This window comes from Oreochromis aureus, linkage group 10 (assembly GCF_013358895.1).
Source record: "Oreochromis aureus strain Israel breed Guangdong linkage group 10, ZZ_aureus, whole genome shotgun sequence".
NCBI lineage: Eukaryota > Metazoa > Chordata > Actinopteri > Cichliformes > Cichlidae > Oreochromis > Oreochromis aureus.
This window is the reverse complement of record NC_052951.1, coordinates 5,718,857-5,745,325: the sequence shown is the minus strand read 5'-3', so window position 1 is coordinate 5,745,325 and position 26,469 is coordinate 5,718,857. Positions and strand designations below refer to the sequence as shown.

The 26,469-nt window shown below is 38.4% G+C and overlaps 1 protein-coding gene across 1 annotated transcript in view; it reads right to left on the bottom strand.

Annotated features, from left to right (window-relative positions):
- opcml (opioid binding protein/cell adhesion molecule-like) overlaps nt 1-26,469 on the bottom strand; it is a 221,210-nt gene that overhangs the window by 52,436 nt on the left and 142,305 nt on the right. Inside the window, exon 3 of the mRNA XM_031740840.2 lies at nt 11,279-11,404. Within this exon, the coding sequence (XP_031596700.1) occupies nt 11,279-11,404 (126 nt within the window). The remainder of the gene's footprint in view (nt 1-11,278; nt 11,405-26,469) is intronic.

Genomic DNA, 26,469 nt, shown 5'->3' with positions numbered 1-26,469 from the left:
GCCTTGGGCATTTTTAATCTGTAGCTCTGCTCTAAAAGAACGTACGTACCTGGCCCCACCTACTATCCTCGGAAACGTAAAATGATTGGCTAGAATTGGCTCAGGAAAAAAAAAGCACCGAAATAAAGCACCGAAATGTGCGCTGCTTTTCGGTCTGGTTACTACCGTTTATGTCAGAACCGGTACCCATCCCTACTGATGACCAAATCGAGAAGTTGGTTCTTCCATCAGGGATCCCACCAACAGTAGAGGAGCTGCAAAGTGTTGTGAAGGATACCTTTGGCATTTCAAACGACTTCAGTCTTCAGTATTTTAAACCAAAATTTCAGGATGACTTCAGTATTCACAGAAGTTACCAGATAAAAGACAATGACACTGTGAAGGTTGTTGGCATCACCCTGGTCATCCTGCCAGTTTTCGGCAGCCCCTCTGATCAACTGTCAACTGACTATGACTCATCATCCAATCCAGTTGTATCCAATGCAGACTCTGCTGCAACCACTTCTCAGGACACCATTATTCTCAAAAGGCAGAAGTTCAGAGAACGTTGTGAGCGCTGGCCAAAGCTGTTCCCCATTCCACAGTCTGCATACGAAACTGAAATGTAACTGGAAAGAGCCACTGAGAGTATAAAAAGAATGGAAATCTTCTGCCCACCTCCAAAGTAAAGACTGACATTCTCGAGAAGTTGGCTGAAACTGTATTTTCAATTATGGCCTATTCTTCCTATTATTTTGGGGCAAGCACTAGTGAATAATTTCAGTGCATACAATCTAAATTAATCAGAAAAATGTTATATTATAAATTTTGTATACATTTTATATTCCACAATAAAAACAATTACTGTTTGAATGTTCTCCTTGTGAAATTGATTCATTTTACTCAGAAAAGAAGTTAAATTAATTTGATTTTCTCTTACTATTCAGTCATTATTTATAAAGTTTAATTTGAAAATTATTGAATCCAATTTGAGTTTTACTTAAAAACAAAAAGTTTTCATTTCTTTGTAATGGATATTTTAGTCATTTTTAACTAAACCTTTGCCAGATTGTTAGTAAATTCAAAGTAATTTTTCTCAGAGATTAATTTCAAATGAATTAATTTTTTGTTACAATTAGGCAATTTTAACTTTCAATTTGAGATTTTGTCCCTAAATCCAACACATATTTACAAGTGAATGTTATTAATATCTATTTTGGTTTTTTGTTGAAATTTAATTAACATTTTATATAAATTTTACATAAGTCGCTTGAAATTAAAATCTACTTAAGTAAATTAAGTGTCACTTTGTTGCCATAGGTTTTTTAAGTAACCTCTAGTCACAGTTTTTACAGTGTAGCTGTTAGGAAGCTAGTCACTTGTTTAGGGATGTTTCCTGCATAATGCTATCTGCACTTACCAAAACCCTCACTGTAAGAAGGACGGTTGGAAGTTTCAAAGCTCTCTCTGCAAGAACTCTGTGCAGAGACTCAAAGCAATTAATCAACAGCAGGTTGATAAATTGCTAAGAATAAATTAACAATAACTTCAAAGCATTTGATCTCAAATCATTTAAAATATCAGTAGTTACTGTTCTTTTAAATGCTGAATGAAACTGCGGAGTTTAAATTAATTTAAATGTGATTAAGTTCAAATTCATATTCACTGTTGCTGTTTGACTAATAATACATTGGGAAAAGAAGGCCTTTACCCATTACTATAGAAGTTGGGGTTAAATTACACTGGACGCACATTGCAAATTTTTCAAAAAATACATATTTTGTTTAATTTGATAGAAGAAATATGTTTCAAAAGTGTTGTGACTGGGCTGTGTTTACCACTGTGTAGTATCCACTCTTCCAGATGAGACAGACTGGACTTTTGGGAAATGAATTTTGTCCTTTTTTGTCTGATATAGATTTCTAGGTACTCAACAGGATACTTTTTATATTTTTCATTTCCTGGCATGCATATAGAAGACAATTCACGTGAAAGGCCTGAACTGCAGACATGCCATTTCAGTGTCCAGAATCTTCTACCATGAAGCTGTTTTAATAGCTGCAGTTTAGCTGCAATTTAGCATTGCCTTGTCTTGCTGAAACATGCAAGACCTTTCCTGAAATGGAAATCATCTGGGTGGAAGCAGATGTAGCTCTAAAACTTGTATATACCTTTAATTACTGGTTGTTCCTTTTCAAATGTGCAAGCTGTCAATTGCATAAGCACTAATCTATCCCAATACCATCACCTCTCCTTTATTGGTCCATCTCCTCTTTATTCCAGAGGATCCAAAGAATTTCACATTTCGATTCGTCTGACCACAGAACAGCTTTCCACTCCTTTGGCCAAGAGAAGAAAGTAGCATTTTTGGTTCATGTTTACATTTGTTCTAATTATTAGAGCTATAACTTGCACTAATAGGTGGCATCGTGGAATGCAGACAGACAGTGATTTCTGCAACTGAACCTTTCATAGATTTCCATGACAGAATCATACATCATACCTTTTTTAATGTTGGTGTCACCTGAGGGCCCAAAGGTTATAGGGATTCTTTTTCTCTGAAGCTTTTTTTTTTCAATGTTTTTGCAATTTAACATGTGATACATTTTTTTCTGAAATGGTTCCACACATTCTTTTGGGCAACCTCTTACATGAGGAAAAGTCTAGCACAGAACAGATGGCATCTTTTTGGTCTCAAACACCAGATCCTCCACACAGTCTTCATTTGTAAAGTACTCCATACCATTAAGGACACCTGGTAGATTCTTCAGTTTCATTGCAGCAGTAGCCAACACTTACTGCTTAAGGGCATCAAAAGCATCAAAGTGGCTATTCTTCCGTTGTCTTTTTAAAGATAAAATTCATTGCTACAGCCAAGGAAAATTCAAAATTCACCCTTTAGACCTGCTTTTTTTGTTTGTTTCTGTCTCTATGTTTATGTATGTATGTATGTTCTGTCACTAGTTAGCTTACATAAATCAATGTAGGAGTATTAACAACAATGTCATTTTATGTATTTGGACAAGATGGCACTACATTTACTCTAAAACTGTAACTTAAAGAATTGTAATTTTAAATCCAGCTTCATGCACAGTGTTAAATGTGTAACAGTTGTTCAGAATAGGTGTCAGTGGTATAAATTAGACTTAGTACATGTAGTGTTTCATGTACTCCATGTACATGGTCATTTTACAGTAATTCACTTGAAACAGTTTCTTGTGAAATTTTAAGCTCAAAATAAGTAACATTTGCTAAACACTCTTTTCTTATTCACAGTGAAGGTGCAGCACCTTCTATGCAAAGTTACAATCATTTATGTTGCTGACACTATTTAAGTGTGAACATTTTATGCCAGTTATATAAGTAATATAAAGTGCAAGACAACATTGCAGATTTGAGACATTCGAGACATTCAAGCAGCTTAAATCTTGAAAAACACAGTTTGGCAATGAAGTGAGCAAACAAGCACCAACACTATCCTTTGAGGGAATGTTTCATTATCACTAGTGACAAACATGAAAAGCAAATGGTAAGAAGCGAGTCTGAAATGCTACTCTGCAGGAAAAACATTTAAGATTCTGAGTGCCAGCAACAATTTCTTTGGCTGCCCAAAGATCTCCCCACATAGTATTTATTTTCTTTAGTGCTAGTCAGAGAAACGTCAAGTAAGATAATCCATTACTTCCCCACTGACTAGAGCACATACACACACAAGCATAAAGGCAATATACCAGGTTGACTGGCTGTTGATGCCAGTTCATTACTTCTAATTCTATTTACCACTATTCTTGCACCTGTGCACCAGCTCACAGTGGGTTGTAAAGAGTTTCTTTCTGATATGGGGGGAGTTTCAAATCACATAACAGAGTGACTTTTTATATTTACATTTTACTTAATATTTGCTTTAATTTCCTCTTGATAAAATAAAAGATATGTTTTGAAATGCAACATAATTTGTATTTCCTAAAACTTAAAACTGAATTGAATACATAGTCTGTGTTAATCACACCAGTCCACACTGTAGTTATTCTAATAGGATTTAACGGATTTAATTTAATTGCCTTAGGGCAACTGTAGTTGTGATTTGGTGTTATACAAATAAAACTGGATTGAATTGAATATGACTTAAGACTTACTTCATAACATTTTTAAACACTAAGGAAACCAGTAAATGCAGGGAGACAGAAACACTGAATGACTGAGGTGGTGAAGGGTTCCTACGGTGTGGAAACCAGGTTTTGCTGGCTCTAGACAACTGTAAAAGAAAGAGCAACAGCTTGGCTGTAAGCATTCATGTTATGTTGGAGGCTGAACATCTGATCCTATAGAGAAGCAGCACATGACTTACACTGCTGAAAGCACAGTTGGAAGTGCAATTAGAACATAGAACACACAAAGATACACGTACGTAGTGGCACACAGAGCATCTTAGGTGGTATTCTTGCTGTGAACAGCCAACAATCCAAACAAGCCAAACAATCAAAAAACGAGCTGTGGCCTCTAGCCAAGTAATACTTTGATTGGAGTTCATTCTTGTCAGGCCACAGACTCTGCAGTTTCATCTCCTTAAATCCACCACTTTGAAAAGAAGAAAGGGTCGCGGCCTATAATTAATCTTAAACCCAGTTGTGGAAAGCATATGTTAATAAAAATAGCTACAGATTAATTTCCATCTAGAGATAAATAGCTGTTCGACATATAGAAGAAAATTCATGTGAAACAAGAATTGGGAGTGTTGTGTGGGAATCTCAAGAGTATCTGAATGTGTGGGGAGTTAGTATGAGGGGCCGTAAGTAGGGATGGGTATCGTTTAGGTTTTATGCGATACCAGTACCAAACCGGTACTTTTGAAACGGTGCCGGTGCTTAAACGGTGCTTGAACCGGTGCTTAAAGAATGAAGAACACACACTTTGTCCAAAAACCTCTCATGTTTAGCTGATTTTTTGTAAAAGATAACAATGTTAGCCTTTTCTGCAGCTATAGGGGATTTTTGGCTGGAAGCAGTGCTTAATCAATGGAAAAAACACCAACTTTGTCCAAAAACCTCTCATGTTTAGCTGTTTCCCCACTTTTTCTTTGGTCATTTTAGCCTTTTTGGCCAGGGTGAAGGGAGCATCTGCCATCAAACAAGAAGACAGCCGCATGTAACTACGACGGTGTTTGCTAGTTTACCTTACATGCATTAATTTAATAACGTGGTTAGCCTACTCAACGTAAATTACACACGAGCAACATTAAGCTACTGACCAAGAGAAGAACGGCTGCTGCTGCCATCATCATCCGTCATCATTTCTGCTACACTGGCAGGGCTAGGGCCAGGACTCTCCTCTTCGGGTTCTTGGGGGATGTTGCTAACTCCGGATCCGATAACAGGCAACCCACCCACAGTAGATGTGCTCGGTGTGATGTCTCACAGCAAGCTATCAAATACGGTGCATTTCTCGGCTTTTAAAAAAACGCTATGCGTCGCCAGGTGTTTCATCAGATTCGAGGAGTTACCTCCTTTGCACAGTATCACAGTATCAGCTTAAAGCACTTGTTGCAGGCTGCTGAGTTTGCATCTTTTGCTGTGAAGTACAGCCAGACTTTTGACCGCTTCGCCTTGGGCATTTTTAATCTGTAGCTCTGCTCTAAAAGAACGTACGTACCTGTGCCCGCCTACTACGCTTGCAGAAAAATGATTGGCTAGAATCCAAAGTGTATGACATCTCAGTAAAAAAAAGCACCGAAATAAAGCACCGAAATGTGCGCTGCTTTTCGGTCTGGTTACTACCATTTATGTCAGAACCGGTACCCATCCCTAGCCGTAAAAAGTGGTAAATTCCAAAACACTACAAGGATGTCTACTCAGCAACCTGCTAGTACAGCACCTTTTTTGCACCACGGACCATTTATGGCCGACAATATTTTCAAGGACCGGCCTTTAAGGTGTCGTGGATAAATACAATACAATAAAACCAGTACTGGTACCAAAAAAAAGAAAATTTATTCATAACACACAGGAAAAGACCCAGGGAAACAGTTAACAATATAAACGACATAAAAAAAAAAAAAAAAACGCTAAATACCCTGAAAACCATAAATTTCAAACTCGAGCCTCAACTCTTGCGACCCAGTACCAAACGACTCACAGACCGGTACTGGTCCAGGGCCTGGGGGTTGGGGACGGATGTGCTAGTAGCCTAAGTGAAGCAGCCGCATTACTTAAGAATATATTGGCTTCCTTGAATCCAGGAATGGATTCAAGTTGCAACACGGAATTCGGCAAGTATGTCCCATTTCCCCTAAGCTTTTTATATTGGCAACTCAACTGTTAACACTATTAATCAAGAATTCTAATGACATACAAGGAATATCAATTTTTAATAAAGACTTCAAAATAAGTCAATTTGCAGATGATACATTTATTTTTTTGAAAGATAAATACGTGGTAGAGAAAACTAAATTTTCTCTAAAGCTTCTGGTTTATCTCTCAGTATCAAAAAATGTGAACTGCTCCCGATTCATACAAGCTCTGACTCCTCAATAGCTTTGGTTATAGTTGAATCTAAAGTTAAATATATAGGGCTGATAATATCTAAAAAACCTAATTAGCAGAGAAGACACTAATATTTCTAACTGTATCATGGAAATGAAGAAATCACTTAGCCACTGGTTAACCAGAGACCTCACACTGAAAAAAAGGGATTGGCCAACTCTTGGATTTACGTAAACATCTTGCGTGTATTTAACATAAGTGCCTCATGCTTTAAAGTTAAGTGTAACTATATAGTGTAGAAACTACATGATATGCAGAGAGGCTAGATTAAATTGTTCATATCATGTTCGAGTGAAGTAAGTCAATAACTTTCAGTCTAAATGCACGCTTTGGATCGTGGTTTCAGGAAGGCATCCATCTCGGTCAAATCGAGCAAATTGGGTGGTTGTTACATTAAAAAAGTCTAACTTGTAATTTAAACACAATAATATCATGTTTCTATAAACGTAATTAAATCATGAAGGATCTGTATGAAATTCAACAACTTAATTTGTTCTTGTTGAGATGACATGATACAATCTAGTAAGAGTGGTTAGTTGCTGATCTCATGAAATTCACAAGATCGCACGAGATGTCAAACTGCAGGAAAATCACTGGAGTTATAAGAGGCAGACAACTACACACACACCACGTGTATGCTATTGCTATTTATTGTGGTTTAACCTGTCAAGGACAAAAACGTACAAAAAAATTCTGCATCAAGCCTTGAAATCATAGCTTTCCTGCCTTTGTTAAGTCTGGATTGGTGGCATGGTGGTTAGTGCTGTTGCTTCACAGTAAGAAGATCCTGGGTTCAAATCCACAGTCTGGCTAGTTTGCACTAGTTTCTCTCTGGGTATTCTGGTTTCTTCCCACAGTTAAAAGTCATGCAGTTGTTAGAGTTAGATTAATTGGTGATTCTAAATTACCTGTCAATGTAAGTGCAAATGGTTGTTTGTGATAGACTTATGAGTTGTCCAGGGTGTACCCTGCCTTGTAACCTATCACTTCAGGGTTATTTCCCAGCCCCCCTGCAACCAGGATAAAGATAGGAGGATGGTAGTTGTTGTACATCCATTCAACTTTTATGGTAACCAGGATCTAGACTTTGTTGAACATTACATAATATGAAGAGAACATGTAGTATTTAAGTGACCAAGTAGTATTGGGGTAAAAGTTATTGAATAGTGTTGAAATAAAATGACAGAATTGTGAAGGATTAAAATATTCCAAGAGCTCAACTTACTTCATCTAGACATGTTTCAATCGCGTTTTATGAACACAAAATGCACAGGTTTATTGAATATGAAAAAGTTGTGTTGATTGAACTCAATTGTTTAAGTTTCTGCCAAAGCAAAACATTTGTGTGCAACCGATGTCCACTATTGAATCAAGTAAATCCAACATGGCCTTTTTTTCAGTGCACTATTTATGGCAGAAACATCCTATCTAAAGCTGAAGGCATCTCCAAATTGATTTATCCTTGTCACTCTTTATATATCTCCTTTAAAAACATTAATAAGGCTAACACAGTTATTTTCTAATTTTTGTGGAGGAATAAAACCCATTACATTGAAACATCTCAGCTTGTGAAGGAATACAATAAAGGTGGCATCAAAGCTCCAGAATTTGAATTTATGGTTGGCACCCTTAGAATTAAATGGTTAAAATCTGTCACAGCCAGACTCTATGTAGTTCCACATCCCATGTTATAAAGGCTGTCAGCTGTGGGAGGGGAGCCCCCTTGTGGCGAGAGCGCACAGTTGCACTATTGAGCACATGTCCCAGTGATCAGAGTTTCTTGAGCTAACACAGAGCAAAAGGCCACCTGGCAGACTGACTCAGCAGGGGATGTCTACACACGTGTGAGTCGTGTGCGTCACTAAAGAATTGTGAGTAGCTGTCGGGCCCTGCCTGGAAAGCACAGTTTTAGTCTTTTATGCCATTTAGACATTTAGTGGATGTAGAAGTGCAATGTGTATTGACCTGTTCGCTAGGTGGCTAGTTCATGCTACTAATGCTACTTGTTATGCTACATACTTGCTAGCTGTAAGCTAAACCCATTTGGTGTTTTGTGATATATTGTTGTTGTTGGGTGTATTGGCAATCAATGTCATGTACTGTAAGGGTTTGGGGGTAGTGTATGAAACTTGTGCATGTAAATGTTCATATAGGAATTCCCATTTGTAGTTCTGGTTAGATTTGAAGAAAGCTAATGAATCATAATTCATGACTCAGATGTTTATTACATTCAGTATTCTGTATATGTTCTGTTCACAGACCACACCCACACCCCTCACCACTTTGTAAGCCTGCGGTTGCATTACTGTGTTGCTGTACTGTGCTGTTAAGCTAAGGAATCACAGTAAAGACGGTATAACCTTTAACCGTGCGTCCAGTGTGTTCTGACCGACACCCCAAGGTGAACACCACTGCTATTCAGCCAACGCCTATACAGTCCTAGGTTCAACCCAAATTAACATCCCACGATCCTTGTTTAATAAAAAAAAGGAGGGTTAGACTTCTTTTTGAAGTGTGATTTTGAGGTAAATAAAATCCTGATCAAGATATCGAACTTTCCCAAACAGACTTTGCATTTTTGGAAAATGATATTTACCCACAACTTCTCCCCATAATTCAACCTTATGGAACAATAGGGTAATAACACTTAGTCAAAAATCAATTTTCAAGAGCGACTGGTTTAAACAAAAAGATTATATTCATAACAGATTTGTTGGATGATAACGGTGTCATTCTAAGTTACACAGACTTTTCAGAAAAATATTGTCTAAACTGTTCTCAAAGAGAATATAACAAATTTTGTAAACTGGTCCCACTGCCTCTGCTGCATTTGATTAGAAACCTTATGATATACAACAATTTCTCATCAATGCTTCCAAATTTATTGCTAAGACAATGTCAGCTGTTTGATAAAAATGCAATAATAAATTTATTAGTAGTTTCTTCAAAGACAAAATATTAAATAGTTATGACAGAATGGTTACATGGCATGGTTCTAATTTAGTTATTTCAGATACTCTGGATAAAGCATACTAGAAATTTATGAAATGGCCTTTTCTACCTCAAGTTAAAGAAACACACGACACACACAAGCAAAATCTATCCTGTGGCAGAATTTCTAAAAAAGAGATTTGGCTTTGAGGTGGATCAGTGTTCTTTTTGATGTGCCACCATTTGAATTACATCATATATATATATTTTTTTTATATGCATCATCTAGCATTGGGTGTCTCAGACATTATTAACATCATCACACTTTTGAGTAAATATCATATCCATTGTGCTAAATGGAGGAACGCTAAGCCTTCTCTCCCTGGTTTTATTAATGATTTTAAGATATTTTTTTCTGTGCTAAAAAAGACAAAAAGCAAATATGCCAAAAAAATTAACCAGGATAATGCCCGTCTCCTGCTATTCTAAATTTTGACTTATGCTGAGGCTAATATATTGTTAAGTAATGCAGCTACTTCAGTTAGGCTACTAGCAGGTTGCTGAGTAGACATCTGTGTAGTGGTTTATTTGAAATCTACCACTTTTTCCTTCAGTTTCCTTGTCAGGAAACAACTTCCTGTTCAACTGAAACGCCTTCCTGTTCAACTGAAACGCCTTCCTGTTCAACTGAAACGCATTCCTGTTCAACTGAAATGTCTTGGTTTTTCAGAGGAGTGTGTGAGAGCGTTTCAGTAGTGTGTGTAAGAGATAAAATTTCAGTAGTGTGTGTGAGAGCATTTCAGTAGTGTGTGTGAGAGCGTTTCAGTAGTGTTTGTGAGAGCTTTTCAGTGGTGTGTGTAAGAGATAAAATTTCAGTAGTGTGTGTGAGAGCATTTCAGTAGTGTGTGTGAGAGCGTTTCAGTGGTGTGTGTGAGAGATAAAATTTCAGTAGTGCATGTGAGAGATAAAATTTCAGTAGTGTGTGTGAGAGCGTTTCAGTAGTGTGTGTGAGAGCGTTTCAGTGGTGTGTGTAAGAGATAAAATTTCAGTAGTGTGTGTGAGAGCATTTCAGTAGTGTGTGTGAGAGCGTTTCAGTAGTGCGTGTGAGAGATAAAATTTCAGTAGTGTGTGTGAAAGCGTTTCAATAGTGTGTGTGAAAGCGTGAGAGCGTTTCAGTAGTGTGTGTGAGACATAAAATTTCAGTAGTTTCTGTGAGAGCGTTTCAGTAGTGTGTGTGAGAGATAAAATTTCAGTAGTTTCTTTGAGAGCTTTTCAGTAGTGTCTGTGAGAGATAAAGTTTCAGTAGTGTTTGTGAGAGCTTTTCAGTAGTGTGTGTGAGAGCTTTTCAGTAGTGTGTGTGAGAGATAAAATTTCAGTAGTGTGTGTATGAGAGTGTTTCAGTAGTGTGTGTGACAGCGTTTCAGTAGTGCGTGTGAGACAAAATTTCAGTAGTGTGTGTGAGAGCGTTTCAGTAGTGTGTGTGAGAGATAAAATTTCAGTAATAATGTCTCTTTCGGCACCTCATAAGTTAGTTTAGACACCTTTACACTAAGGCAATGAGTTGGTTCACATGTTTGTTTTGAGAAACCTTTAAATTAACTTTGGCAACTTTAATGTTAATAGAGATCAATATAAATTTTCTAGTTTTGGACAAACAGAAAAGTATAGTAACAAATTCATGATTCAAAATAATAACAAAATAATTTTTTATGCCACCATGAGTTTACAACTCAACTGGAATCCAAAAAGTTCTGGATGGGGTACTCTATCACAGGATTTCCATGCATTAATCAGCTGAAACAATAAAATAAAAATAAACCATGGCTTACCCCTTGGTGAATGATGCTTCCAAATTATGTTGGCATCAGGTCGACCAACTGCCAGGCACATAAGATTGACGTTGCTGCCTTCATTCACCGTGACGTCCTTTGATATGTTAGTGATCCTGGCAGGTACTGAGGGTAGAAAGAAGAATCGTGATTGATGTTTTTACTCTAATTAATGACAAATAAGCGAAGTACTTGCTATTGCATGTGGTCAGACCCATGATGAGGTTAAAAATAACCCCAGGGACGGGGACTCAATTAGCATGAAATTAGCTGACAAATCTCTCAATTCTCTGGCTCGGTGTGACGTTATACATGATTGATTTTCTTCATCATGTATCTATGCCACATTGCTCATTAGACAAGCATCAGACTAATTTGAAGTACGACAGGATTTTAACTTTCACCAAGGAAATTTGATTTGTGTGTGTGGCAGGCTCATTGATTGAGTGTGCTCTGTAAGAGGATAACCTCAAGTCAAGGGTTAGACGTTACTGTCCTTCACTGTAATTTAACTCTCTCATATTGACTTGAACTTTAAAACCACATTAGCCCAAAGTGCTGGGTTGACATTCATAGAAGAAAAGATGAGAATGGGCATGTGCCTTAAATGATCATAAATAATTTCATATCAAGAAAACAAAAATACAACAGTACAAACCTGGTCCTCAGTGATCCAGGTCATCGTAGTCTAAGGAGCTTGGAAAGAAAAGCGTCTGGACTTCTTTAAGTTGCTTGAAGACGTTTCACCTCTCACCCAAGAAGCTTCTTCCATTCTAGGGAAGAACGGAAGAAGCTTCTCGTATGAGCGGTGAAGAACGGAATGTTCAAGGGAAGAATGGAAGAAGCTTCTCGGATGAGAGGTGAAATGTCTTCAAGCAACTTAAAGAAGTCCAGACGCTTTTCTTTCCAAGCTCCTTATAGTACAAACCTGGCCATATTTATAGTATTAGGCAATAATGTTACTGTGTTGTGAAAAAGTGTTTGCCTCTTTCCTGATTTCCTATATTTTTGTCACACTTAAATGTGATTATTAAGCAAATTTAAATATTAGACAAAGATAACACAAGTAAACACAAAAGTTTCTAGATGAAGGTGTTTATTATTAAGGAGAAAGAAATTGAAACATAATTGGCCCTGTGTGAAAAACTGATTGTCCCCTAACTCTAAAATTGCGACTTCTGAGTTATTCAGGAATGCACTGATAGAATGACAGAAGGAGCGAGGTGTTGCACCAAGGTTGAATATAAGAAAAACGTTTTTTAATCATGCAAAGCTACTATTGAACACTCCAAGAAAAATATGATGTTAGAAATAACTATTATAGGGCTTATTTCACTGGACTATAAAGTGATCCATTTTATCAGCCATTATTTTGCAGGCATGGTAATGTTTTGGTCCTCATGTCCTCACCTGCTGCTTCTCTTTTTGTTTGTTGTTGCTCATTGTCCCTGCCTTCCCTTTTTGTACGTTTGTGTGCGTGTGTGTGTGTGCCCATGTTCTCGCCTTCATACGAACATGGGGCCTGGACAGTTTTCCACTCTGAAGCCAGCCACACCTGACAATGATCACATGTTTGTAGCTCATCACTAGAGACCTATTTAACAGAGTGGCTGTGCTTCAGTCAGCACTGGATCGTTATGTGATAACAGTCAGCTCGTGCAACTGTGTCTTGGCAAATAAGGAGAACCATGTGGAGGGAGCCATGTGTGTTTTTGTAAATATTGCTGTGGAAGCTGTGAAGAAAGAAGCTTTTGGAAGAGGATTTACTGTACTGGAAGCTGGGAAGTCACTGCTGAGAAGATTACGTTTATTAGAACTGTTTTACACTCTAAATAAATTCACTGTCTTCATTCTGGAAGTCCTGCATTTGGGTCCTGTTTTCCTGACAGACTTGACAGAATGATCCAGCCAGAATGGACCCAGTGGATTCGAGCCCTGTCAAGCGTATGCTATCGATACAGGAAGACCGACTGGATGGACACAAAAAAATATTACAACACATTTCCAAGGAGCACACTTTGCGGAGATGCTTAAGATGCTTGAGTCTGGTTTATTCACTATGTTCTCAGTGTATCTTATAGTTTCTAGTTTAGTTTGCTTACACACTGGAGTTTATTCAGTATTTCTAGTTTAGGCTGTCTTGGGTGTTGGCCCAGTTCATGTCTTTTTATCATCTCTGTGTCTTTCCCTCAGCATTCCCCTAGTTAGGTCAGTCTTGTCTTGATGTTTGTCTAGTTGCCCGTTTCTCCAGTCATGGGCCCCATTTCTCCTCCCTCTTCTTCCTGGGTTTCGTCTGTCTGCGTCCCACTACTTCCTGTTTCAGTTTGACAGTCTCTTGTCCTATGTTTCATGTTCCGCTGTGCCTCCCCTGTCTTGTTAGTTTATGCTCAGTCTGTTTCCTCCTGTGGTTTGTTCCCTCATTTGCCCTTGTGTATATTTATGTCAATGTCGGCCTCTGTCCTGCGCCGCAATCTCCCTCATTCATGGCTGTGTGTTCTGTTCATTAGTTTAGTTCTGATGTTTTCCCAGTTTTGTTTTTGTATTAGGACATCCAACAATAAAGCAGTGTTTCAGTTGTTCTGCCTATTGAGTCTGCATTTTGGGTCCAATCCCCTTCTCTCGTGACATTAACAGCTGTGTTTTGTTCATATTCAGGAAACTGTGTAGCATGTAGAGGGAGCCAAGTGTGTTTTTGTAAATGTTGCTGTGGGAGCTGTGGCAACAGCTTTTGAAAAAGTATTCACTGCACTGGAAGCTGGAAAGTCACTGCTGATATTGAAACTGTTTTGCACTGTATTGTTTTACACTCAAAATAAACTCATTGTCTTCGTTCTGGAAGTCCTGCATTTGGGTCCTGTTTTCCCAACAGGCTTCACAGATAATTTACACCATCAAGATGGCATCACTACTTCTCATTTTTCGGAACTCTTTTGTGACAGATTTTTAGGGCTGGGCCATATCATACCGTTCGCGGTAATACTGGTGTAATTTTGGGCAACGATAGGAAAATGAAATATCGCGATAGAATGTGGGTAAAACGCGCATGCGCAGTGCCTATGTTTACATACGCACATGGGGGTGACGCAGAATGAGAAGAGCGAAAGTGGATCGTTAAATGAAACGGATGAACCAGAATTGGTTTGTAAAAATGCTGCAACTTCAGTGGTGTGGAACTGGTTTAGCTTTCGTCCGTCAGATACACAACAAAGCACTATTTTTGGTAGAGCATGCTAGCGGGCTGTCGTTATTACCGTGTTTTTGGAAAATACGGCACACTTAAAAACAATCCTTTGATTTTTCTGAAAATCGACACCGTCCCTTATAATCCCGCGTGCCTTATGTATGAATTCTGGTTGTGTTTACTGACTTCGAAACGATTTTATGTGGTACACGGCGCTCGAAAATCTGTCAAATGTTTTAGTACGACTTTGCTAAGCTACGAACCCGCACCGCTTGATGGATTGTCGGAGCATTACGGCTATCGTAGGCAGGAGCCTCGCAGAGTGATACGTACTGTGCTTCAACATAATATTACCGTATTGTGTGTGTATAACCTCTTTTTAAGTTTTGTGGATATTATACATGGTTATGCTGAGGATATGTCGGCCAGTTTCCACTGGAAATGCCTTTTGGTTAAACTGTCAGCAAGGAATATGCACTGTTACATTTTTATATAACTTTAATGCACATAAAAAACAGCTGCTTGTTTAAGTGAAAATACATTGATGGAGTTTCTTGCACTAATAAAGTTGGGGAGTTGTAAAGTATTTTGTCTAGTGTCAATTATATCGTCAGTTATATCGTTATCGCACATTTTCAAATGTATATCATGATAAATATTTTTGGTCATATCGCCCTGCTCTACAGATTTTGTTCATTTTTATGGACAGAATTTCTTCTCAGCTTCTCATCTCTGCTTTTGAAGATGATGCAGTTCTGTTGGCTTCATCAGGAGGTGGCCTCCAGTTCGCACTGGAGCGGTTCAGAGCTAAGTGTGACCCGATGTAAATGAGAATCAGCACCTCAAAGTCTTAGACCATGGTCCTCTTCCAGAAGTGCCCATTCCAGCTCAGGGGCCAGTCAAGTGGAGGAATTTAAATATTATGGGGTCTTGTTCACTAGTGAGGGGAGCGGGAGATTGGCAGACAGAGTTGGACTGCGGCTGCAGTGATGCGGATGCTGTACTGTTGCCTTGCGTTAAACTGCAATTAAGAGACTTCTCTATCTTTTGCTTACAGCAGTTAAACTAATGCCATGGAATGAATGTAGTGATGATTCAATGAGAGGAAAATGCAACACGCTGGACTTTTAAGAAGTTTTAAATGGGATGGGATGGTTGTGGTTGGTGGTGTGGTTTGGAACCATTGTTTTCAGACATAGTGACCACAGAATTTAATGAAGTAGCATCTGTTTGCAGAGTAGGTGAAGGGTCTCCAGCTTGATAATGCCAGTTGGCAGGTGATTGAAAAAACATACCTCCCCTGCCACCGGGCTTGCTAAGTTGTGGCTTGTGGCTGGGGATGCATCAGCCTTCATGTCAGCACAGCCAAGGTTTTATAGTAAGTAGTTAAATAGAAAATGAAATCCAGAGGCGATCAAAGGAGGAAACGAATGCTTTCCTTTAATATTTGTTGAACATCTAGGCACAAGTGCTGAGAATGATTTTCTCTACAACATTTTTTTCTAATTTTAACCTTCATTCTACTGATAAATGGGTTTCATTCACATGGAAAGGAACAGAAATGCTACAATGTGTTATCCTAATGACACAAGAACAAGTACATAATGATATAGTATGCATTGCTAGAATGACTTGCAATGATGTGTTTGAGAAGATAAATCATACATTTATGACAAATGCCAGTGTCAGAAAATGCAATAGCAAAATGTGTAGATGGATATTTCTGGATGTTTGCAAAGTAGGTACCCAAAGTAAGCCAAGCAACAACATCCATGCTCATCTTCCCACTCCTACTAAGGGGATTCGGAAGGATTGGGAGCCCTTACTCCCAATTTACTTCAGCAGAGGTAGCACAATTATCATTTAACCTACTTCAAGTCCTGATTTAAAAACAGAAACTAACAAGACATACTCCAAGAATGTGCCTCCACCAAAACAGCTCACTCTCCGGGGAGTATTTACTTAAGTAAATGAATAAGTATTGTATTTTTTCTTTTATTTCATAAATATACGCTTAGAAGTTTGTATTGCAATAAAACTCAGAATGTAGGAGTTGGCAGTGGATAATAGGCATTGATTTGGGTTGTTTCGCGTTTGCTCATAGGGGGTTGTCTGTTTCTTTGGGTTTCTCTGTTTTCTTTGTATTATTGTAAGGTCTTTACCTTACAATACAAAGCCCTAAATAAAATTGAATTGAACTGAACTGAAAAACTGGATATGACCTTCACTTAACTTATACAATGTTTGACTTAACTTATATAATATTATATATTATTCTGCAGTATATTTGTGACAACTAGCCATTTAATTATCTTAAAAATACGTTCTTTACTGTTACAACACATTTTAGGATCAGCCAGATGTAAAATATAAAAGTGAGATCAGTTGTCAAATGTGACATGATGTTTGGATAAAAAGTTATAATATGATAATTAAAATACCTATACACCAGTATAAATTTTCTAAATGTTGCCAATAGAAACAAAGGTAGAGGAATTTTAAGGAAAGTTTCAAAGACAAAAAACATTTTAGTAAAGTTTTACCTTATTTGACCTAGAAAAAAAAGTAACATGTCCAAATGCGATATTCCTATATATCTTTCCCTATATGACTTTATGTTGTCAATACAAACAACTGCAATAAGAAAGTTTTATAAAGCTCTGTAGAACATTGTTATCTCTTTGACAGCCAAAGGTTCAAAGCAACAGAACTTGGCCAGTAGCATTTTGCAAACATATGTAAATCCAGATTTATAGCATTATCAATCTGTAAAATGTTATCTTTGATTTAGTGGAGTTTTCGGCTTTGTGACATCTGAAAAGTTTGCCTGTATTGGGTCTGTGGAACTCAATACTATATCAGAGTCATTTTTATAGCTTTAACACTTTTATACACTTAACTGACACAAAGTCAAAGTCAGAAAGTCAGGAATGTACCAAAAAAGACCAACAGATCAGAAAGACCAACACAAGGAGTTTCTTGATCACATGTAGTTTAAAGATGTAGTGTAAAACCAAGGGGTGTCTTAGTGCTAAAGTCTACAGACAAACCACATCAGATTATTTTTTAGTCTATGCTCCAACCTGTGACCACATCTTTTGAGTAAGGACAATGTATGTATGGTGTGGTATGGTGGCTAAATTCAACTTAGAGACAAGCTGAAGAGTAAGAAAGGGGACCAGGTTAAGGTAACATGAATAACATGACTTCTTTATTTGGCTGGCTGATACAGGTTGATAGTATTTTAACCCTTTAAGACCTACCATAGAACCAAGTCCGCCAGAGCTTACTTTATATTTTTACATGCTGTAGTGCCATTTTTGGGAGCATTTCAGGTTGCTATACATCAATACAACTGTTATAGCCCAAATTTTAATAATATGTATGCATTAAGTCCATAGTAACTACAGTAACTACAGTAACTACAAAAAGTGCAATAAACTACAAAAAAAGTGATAATCGTTTTTGGTTTTTTTACATATATTTCTACTTAGAGAAATTCAAGAGGGTTATCCCTCAAAACTTTAAATACAAAAAAGTTGCAAAAAATAATTTACAACAGGAAATTTATTTTGAGTGTCTTCATAGTTTTATTTTTGAGATACACCAATTTTTGATATACTGCAGAAGAAACGAAAATAAATCCTATAATGCAAATTTGCAAAGAAAACAGCCTGTGCGTCAAAATAAACTATTTAAAGCAGTTCAATTTGAGTTCTAAGCATCCCAGAAACTATTCAGAAAAGCATGAAGTCTAACATGTCTTTTAAAAACACCAGTATAGGCTTATAAGGCCTATAAATAAAAAACTACATTTTCCGTGAAAATGGCGTCACTTCCTGTTTCGGGCAGGTAATGGCGGACATGCGATAGTTCGCGCTGACATCTATTTCAATGTAGGAAGTGTTATGAACCGCTGATCGGATTGGCAAAGCGTGTTTCTGGAATATTATGTTTTTGTTGCTGCAAGCGCTTTTTATCCAATTTTTGCAAAGCTATATGTGGAAGGAAAACGTGACCTAGGACAAGCTGATGGCATAAGATGTAAGTACAACTCCTCCGGTTTCATATGCAAAACAAATTATTGTGCTAGCTTACGTGGTTCCGGTTCTACAGGGATTTAAAAATAGTTACGCAAAACGGAGCGTGCCCGCTCCGACCGGCTTTAAAGGGTTAACAGAAAATTGTTTTTCAGTGTTGTTAGTGTCCTTTTTAAGGGTAATAATTTGTGCCACCTTGTATTTTGTCATCTCCTTGTCATGTCAAAAATTCATCACGCATTGGTTGAGTAGTTGTCAAACAACTAACAGATCTCAGATGTCAGTTTTTGTGAAGATGCGTGTGTGCCAACCAAGACCTTTTGCATTTATAACAACAATAAACCATGGTTCACTCCTAAACTCCAACATATTTGCAAGGCCAAGGAGAATGCCTACAGAAGCAGTGAAATATGGTATCTAACCAGATACTTACTCTGGATGGCATTACCTTGGCCTCCAGTAACACTTTATCTTGGAGTTATTTTTGACCAACAAATATTTAGGACTGCTTTCTTCCATTTGCACGATATCTCTAAAATTAGAAATATCTTCTCTCAGTGACGCTAGCTAGAAAAGCTAGTTCATGCATTTATTACTTCTAGGCTCAACTATTGTAATTCATTATTATCAGTGTGTCGTAAAAACTCCACAAAAAGCCTTAAGTTAATCTGAAATGTACTGACTGGAACTAGAAAGAGAAAGCATATTTCTCCTACATTGGCTTTCCTTCACTGACTCCTTGTTAGTGATGGTAAATTTGATTCTTTTTACTGAATCGAGTTTTAATGAGTCACTCACCAAAGTGAATCGGGTTTTTTGAGTCATTTGAGTCACTGAGTCAGTTGACCAGAGAGTGCAAAAAATGTACATTTTCACTCAAACTTAATTTGTTTCTCTTTTAATGTAAATCCTACTGCTAAGATGAGTGATTCTTAAAGAAAACAACTATTTTATATAGCAAAAAGAGCAAAAGAATTTCTAAAGGAACATTTCTTTTGTTTATTTTTATTTTATTAGTATTTTCCTTACATGTGTCAAATATATATTTTCTCATCTAAATGTCCACTGGCGCTGTGAGCCAGGGGGCGGTAGTGCGCCTTAACATTGGTTTCCAACCAAGAAGAAGAAGAAGAAGAAGCTGCGAGCCAGGAGGGAGGGGGTGAGTGAGTGAGTGAGTGATTCGTTCGCTCTATGATTCAGCACAGGAGGGAGGGGGTGAGCGAGTCATGAGTGATTCGCTCGCTCTATGATTCAGCACAGGAGGGAGGGGTGAGCGAGTCATGAGTGATTCGCTCGCTCTATGATTCAGCACACAGGAGGGAGGGGTTAGCGAGTCATGAGTGATTCGCTCGCTCTATGATTCAGCACAGGAGGGAGGGGTTAGCGAGTCATGAGTGATTCGCTCGCTCTATGATTCAGCACAGGAGGGAGGGGTTAGTGAGTCCTGAGTGATTTGCTTCCCCCCACGATTCAGCGCAGGAAGGGAGGGGTGAGTAGCTCAAATGTGCTGTTAGCATGTTAGCAGAGCGATGCTACTGTGAACCGAGGAGCTATTGTCTTGATGTGAGCTTCTACTTAGGGTTTTTTCTTCCAGTTCAGAGCAGAAATGTTTTTGTTAAGATACTGGATGTTGTGTTTTTCTTCACAATTTGAATTATAAGCTAGATATATTTCTACTAATGAAATTAGTTTGCTAACAGCAACAGGGATGAGTCAGTGAGTCAGTTGCGCTTGTGAATCATGATTCATGAGTCAGTAAAGTGATTCTCGAGTATTGAACGATTCGTTCATGATTCGCGCATCACTACTCCTTGTTAAATCCAGAATTGAATTCTGCTGCTCATATACAAGGTCTTTAATAATTAGGTAATTAATAATTAGACCTTATTGTATCATATCACCCCATTAGAGCACTTTGCTCTCGCACTGCAGGCTTACTTGTTGTCCCTAGAGTATGTGAAAGTAGAATGGGAGGGAGAGCCTTTATGTTTTCAGGCCCTCTTCTATGGAACCAGCTTCCAGTTTGGATTCAGGAGACAGATACTATATTTACTTTTAAGATTTTTTTGCTAAAGCATATAGTTAGGGATGGATCAGGTGACCCTGAATCCTGTTGCAGTAGGTGTATGCTGCATGCTCAAGGCATCAGGGGAATCCCTGATGCCTGGTGTATTTCTCCTTTAGTCACCTTTCTCAATCAATATGTGTTAATAGACCTCTATGCATTGAAACATACTTGTTATTAATCTCTGGCTCTCTTCCGCAGCATGTCTTTTATCCTGTCTTCCTTCTCTCTCCCCAACCGGTGGTGGCAGATGGCCACCCCTCCCTGAGCCTGGTTCTGCCAGATGTTTGTTCCTGTTAAAAGGGAGTTTTTCCTTCCCACTGACGCCAAATTGCTTGCTTATAGGGGGCTATATGATTGTTAGGTTTTTCTCTGTATGTATATTTGTAGGGTCTACCTTAGAATATAGAGCGTCTTGAGGCGACTGTTATTGTGATTTGGTCTACGAATAAAACTGAAAAAATTGAATTGATGTCATGTGTGAGAAGCAGGAGTCACATAGAGAATCAAAGACAGCGGCAAACAAACTCCTTGGATTTTGTAGTACTGATTTCAGACGCATTTAAAGAGCTCATTCATTCTGAAATACAGCACCTTTGTGGCTTCTGCTTTTATGAAACTTCTAGGTAAAACAAGACAATTAGAAATTTTTAAGTGCAATCAAACATTTGATTTATTCCAGATGTGAATAGAGAGTGTGAAGAAAATAAAGGAAACATAGCACCTCTACTCAGAGTTGTTTTAGGATGACTCTGAACCTTTGACATATGCCAACATCAAAGCCTCTGCTCCTGTGCTAACAGTCACCAAATCTATAATAGATGCTAACTCTTCCGTCATAGCAAATTATTATGCATCTGTAACATAAAAGGAATCACTGTCACTGAGTTTTCTAATCTGCCATCTTATCTCAGAGCAATAGACATCCATGACAGTTAACTTTGTCAGATTTAGTGTTCTTGTCAGGGGTTGTTGTTAATTCAGAGGCACACTCAACTCCAAGGGAAGGAAGCAGAAAGAGATCCGAACCTTCGAGCATGAGAAATGCGATGAAACACAAAGGCAGAGGCTGTGGGTGGGGGGCTACTCATGCTCCGGTGAAGTGGAAAAAAACTAAGTTTGTTTTCCTGCTGATTGGTAGAAGGCACAACACCCTCTTTCACAGTACCAGCTTTCTCAGTTCAAAGGCACCTTTTCATATGGGACCCATTGTATGTCATGTTCCAGGATCCAGTCTAAAGTAATAATAGTAGCACTGAAGTGAAACCAAATGCAAGAGCATGATGCATAGTGTAAATGTATTACCTTGTGATCAGCACTACAAACACGTTGACTAAGATAGCTCTTTAATTCCTTACAAGTACAGACTTCACATGTTCATTTTATTGAATATGGGTGGCTACCAGTGCTGGTGTTGTACCTCTTTTAGTATTTCCTGGTTAATGCATTTTTAACATCTAATAACATAATGTGGAGCTCTTTAAATTGTGACGCTGTACAGGGGTGACCGTGGCTCAGGGGGTTGGGAAGGGCACCTGTAACCGGAAGGTTGCTGGTTCGATCCCCGGCCTCTCTGTCCTGGTTGTTGTGTCCTTGGGCAAGACACTTTACCCTACTGCCTACTGGTGTTGGCCAGAGGGACCGATGGCGCGATATGGCAGCCTCGCTTCTGTCAGTCCGCCCCAGGGCAGCTGTGGCTACAACCGTAGCTTGCCTCCACCAGTGTGTGAATGTGAGCGTGAATGAATAATGTCATTGTAAAGCGCTTTGGGTGCCTTGAAGAGCGCTATATAAATCCAATGCATTATTATTATTATTATTACCCACTTTTACACTGTTTATGAAAAGGCAGCATATTAACATTTTTCCACCTTGAGTACAAGAGCTGACAGTGTCTCAGTAGTAGATGCTAACCAGATTATTCTTTTTGTCTTTCTCCACAAAAGAATATTTATGCTAACTTTAATTCACATGTTGACTTCTGAAAACATTTGAAATGCTACTATAGCCAGCCTTGGTGTAATTATTGTACAATCCAGCATGAATAAACAGGATGAGAAGGGCTAACGAGCAATGATGGGAACTGATAGGAATTTAGTGATTCAGATTCCATTATCAATATCACCTATCAATTGGATTCCTTACTAGTTCTCTTATTGATTCTCACTGGGTTCTCATTGGCTCCACGTTGAGAGTCACCACCATTGCTAAGCAGCATATTAAACAGATTACATTTATGCAAATTAAATGGTGTGTGGTCAAATGTGCAAGTTGGAGGTATTTCCACTTATTGTAATGATCACTATTGGGGTTATTACTAAAAATAGTAATGTGTTACATGTATTGCATACAACATTTTTCTTACAAATAATGCGGTACATTACTTAATTACTTGTAGCAGTTGGAAGAATGGTGCAGCAACAGAAAATCAATGAAAAACAATCATTTTCAATCTTAATCTTTGAAACTAACCACACTTCTGAAATGTGCATGTACAAAATGTATAGAAAACAAAATTATAAGTTCTCACTCACTATTTTCTCAAGTCTGCAAAATAAGTGAAGTGTGTTCTGATGGTTGTATATTTCGGAGAACCATATTTTTGTTGGAGTCAGTAGAAAATGAATTCTGGATCTGACCTTGTGTGCCTTGTGCCTTCAATGCTCAGTGTCTGCTGCCAGCAGGAGTGTTATATCAGTAATGACTTTTGGAACCACTTCATGGGAGTCAGTACAGCAGATACTACAATTAAACTATACGGCTATATAACACATACAGGAGTTTTATAGCATTGTAGCAGTATACCATGAAAACACTGTTCCCTCATTAGGTTTATCATTCCGCATGCTGACTATGCTTAAACCAAATGCTGCCAAATCAAGACTCCTCCCCAACCACCATTAGGTATTTGAATTCATTACCATTAGACAGTGCCCTGATATTGTGCACTTTCGGTTTGTCTCAGCCGAGAAGCAAAAACTAAACCCAGAAAAATTTGCTCATTATCTATCTAAAGGATGTCGCTGATGGCTCACAGAAAAAGAAAAGCAGGTTTATACATTTTTAAAAAACAACTAGATCTTGCATGGACATTGGTGTATTGCCAAAGATATATGCAAAGGTTTTATCCTGGGAATTAGTTTGGGTTCAGTGATAACTTGTTTGCTCATGTTACGGCTCATAAATGTGCAAATGATCCTTCATGCAATTCAAGCCTGCAAAAAGCATGGAATTCAAGCCTGCAAATTTAAGAATACATACTTTTCAGACTGTAATAGAAGCTGTGCTCTGGGCATGCTAAGTACATGTAAAGGGCTGAAAATGTTATTTATCAATAGCAATGCAATATTACGATATTGCATGAGTGTTATCAAGAGAACATTATAGCTCAGCAAGTACGACCACAAATTTCTGGATCAAAATTCAAAATAGACAAAACCTTCAGTGTTAAGGTGTGGACAGATAAAATGTGTGAGGCTTCAGCAAAGCCTCAATAGTTACGGGCAACCCTAAGGCATTAAGTAATGTGTCAAAACAGTCCAGTGTGGCTCTCAGCCTCAACTTACAATTCTATTCACTTCTAAAGTACAGATGAAGGGAGCTCACACCACAATTCTGCAAAATTAAATGATTGCAGCAAATATGTGTGTATATCAAATCAAAATCAAATCGAAATTTATTTATATAGCACATTTAAAAACAACAGTTTTGATCAAAGTGCTTCACAAATTAAAAAAAATAAAAAATAAAATAAGACAAATACAACGCAAGACAAGACAAACGTAGAAACCAACCAAATGATAATCAAACTATCTTACATCAAAGCCAGAGTAAAAAGATGGGTCTTTAAATGAGATTTAAAAGACTGAACAGTCTCAGAAGAGCGAATGGCAATAGGGAGGTTGTTACACAGTCTAGGAGCTACAATAGCAAAGGCACGGTCGCCTCTGGTTTTCAACCTAGACTTAGGTTGCATTAAAAGCATCTGGTTAGAAGATCTTAGTGCTTTTATAGGATTATACAAATGAAGAAGTTCTGTTAAATAGCTAGGGGCAGTGTTATTTAAGATTTTTCTAAGTGAATAAAAGAATTTTAAAATCAATGCGAAATTTCACAGGAAGCCAGTGTAACTTGGCTAAAACTGGAGTCATATGATCATGCATTCTGGCACCCGATAAAAGGCGTGCAGCAGCGTTCTGTACTAATTGCAACCGGTGAAGAGAGTAGTCCAGTAGTCCAGTCTAGAGGTAATGAATGCATGAATAAGCTTTTCAAGGTCTTTGGGGGAGAGGAAAAGGCTTAGCTTTAGAAATTTGACGTAGCTGATAGAAGCTGGATTTAACCACAGTAGATACTTGTTTCTCTAATTTGAAGGAACTATCCAGGAGTATCCCAAGGTCTCTTACAACGTTGGAGAGGTAGCTAGCAAGTGGGCCAAGGGTAACAGTTAGTTGGTTCAATGGAATATGGCTGTCAAAGACAATAACTTCAGTTTTACTGTCATTCAAGGTTATGACAGTAAACAGAGTTTTGAGATAGCCAGGTTCTCACATCATGAAGACAGTTAAACAATGTATGCAATGGATCTCTGATATTCAAACCCAAAGGGAAATAAATTTGAATGTCATCGGCATAACAATGGAAAGAAATATTATATCCCAAGGGCAACATGTACAGAGAGAATAGCATAGGGCCCAAAACAGACCCCTGGGGCACACCACAGAGAAAAGGAGCAGAGGAGGAGGAGTATTGCCCCATTGTGATAGAGAATGACCTCTCTGAAAGATAAGATTTAAACCATGATAAGGCTGTGCCCTTAAGGCCAACTACTTGCTCTAACCTTGATAATAAAATGTTATGATCTAGTGTGTCAAACGCAGAAGTCAAATCCAGTAAGACTAGAACCATAGAGCAACCCGAGTCTGTGGTTAAAAGGAGATCATTAAAAACTCTTAGCAAAGCTGTCTCAGTACTATGTCGAGGCTTGAAGCCCGACTGGAATTTTTCAGAAATACCATTGGAGTCTAAGAAGGTCTGAAGTTGTTTATAGACCACTTTTTCCAGGATCTTTGACATAAAGGGAGGCTTATAAATCGGTCTATAATTTGAAAGAACACAGGGGTCAAGATTAGTCTTCTTAATAACGGGTTGCACAACAGCATGCTTGAAGGCAGACGGTACGCAGCCCGAAGACAATGATGCATTCAAAATTAATAAAATACAAGGCCCAATAGTATTCAACGCTTCCTTAAAAATACGGGCAGGGAGAATATCATGTGGGGAATTGGAGATTGTTAAGTGGTCAATTATTTCCTTTACATCAGAAAGAGTCACAGCCTCAAACTGCTGAAGGACAGCAGAGCATTTAGAAGCTGGAACTTGATGTGGAACTACCGATAAAAACGGGGCTCTTAAAGTAGTAATTTTTTCAATAAAATACCTTAAAAAACTTTCACATATACATATACATACACACACACACACACACACACACACATACACATATATATATAAAAACACCCAGCACACCCCTGCGGGCGGTTTATCCTTCAAGCTCGGGTCCTCTACCAGAGGCCTGGGAGCTTGAGGGTCCTGCGCAGTATCTTAGCTGTTCCCAGGACTGCGCTCTTCTGGACAGAGATGTCCGATGTTGTTCCCGGGATCTGCTGGAGCCACTCGCCTAGCTTGGGAGTCACCGCACCTAGTGCTCCGATTACCACGGGGACCACCGTTACCTTCACCCTCCACATCCTTTCGAGCTCTTCTCTGAGCCCTTGGTATTTCTCAAGCTTCTCGTGTTCCTTCTTCCTGATATTGCTGTCATTCGGAACCGCTACATCGATCACTACGGCCGTCTTCTTCTGTTTGTCTACCACCACTATGTCTGGTTGGTTAGCCACCACCA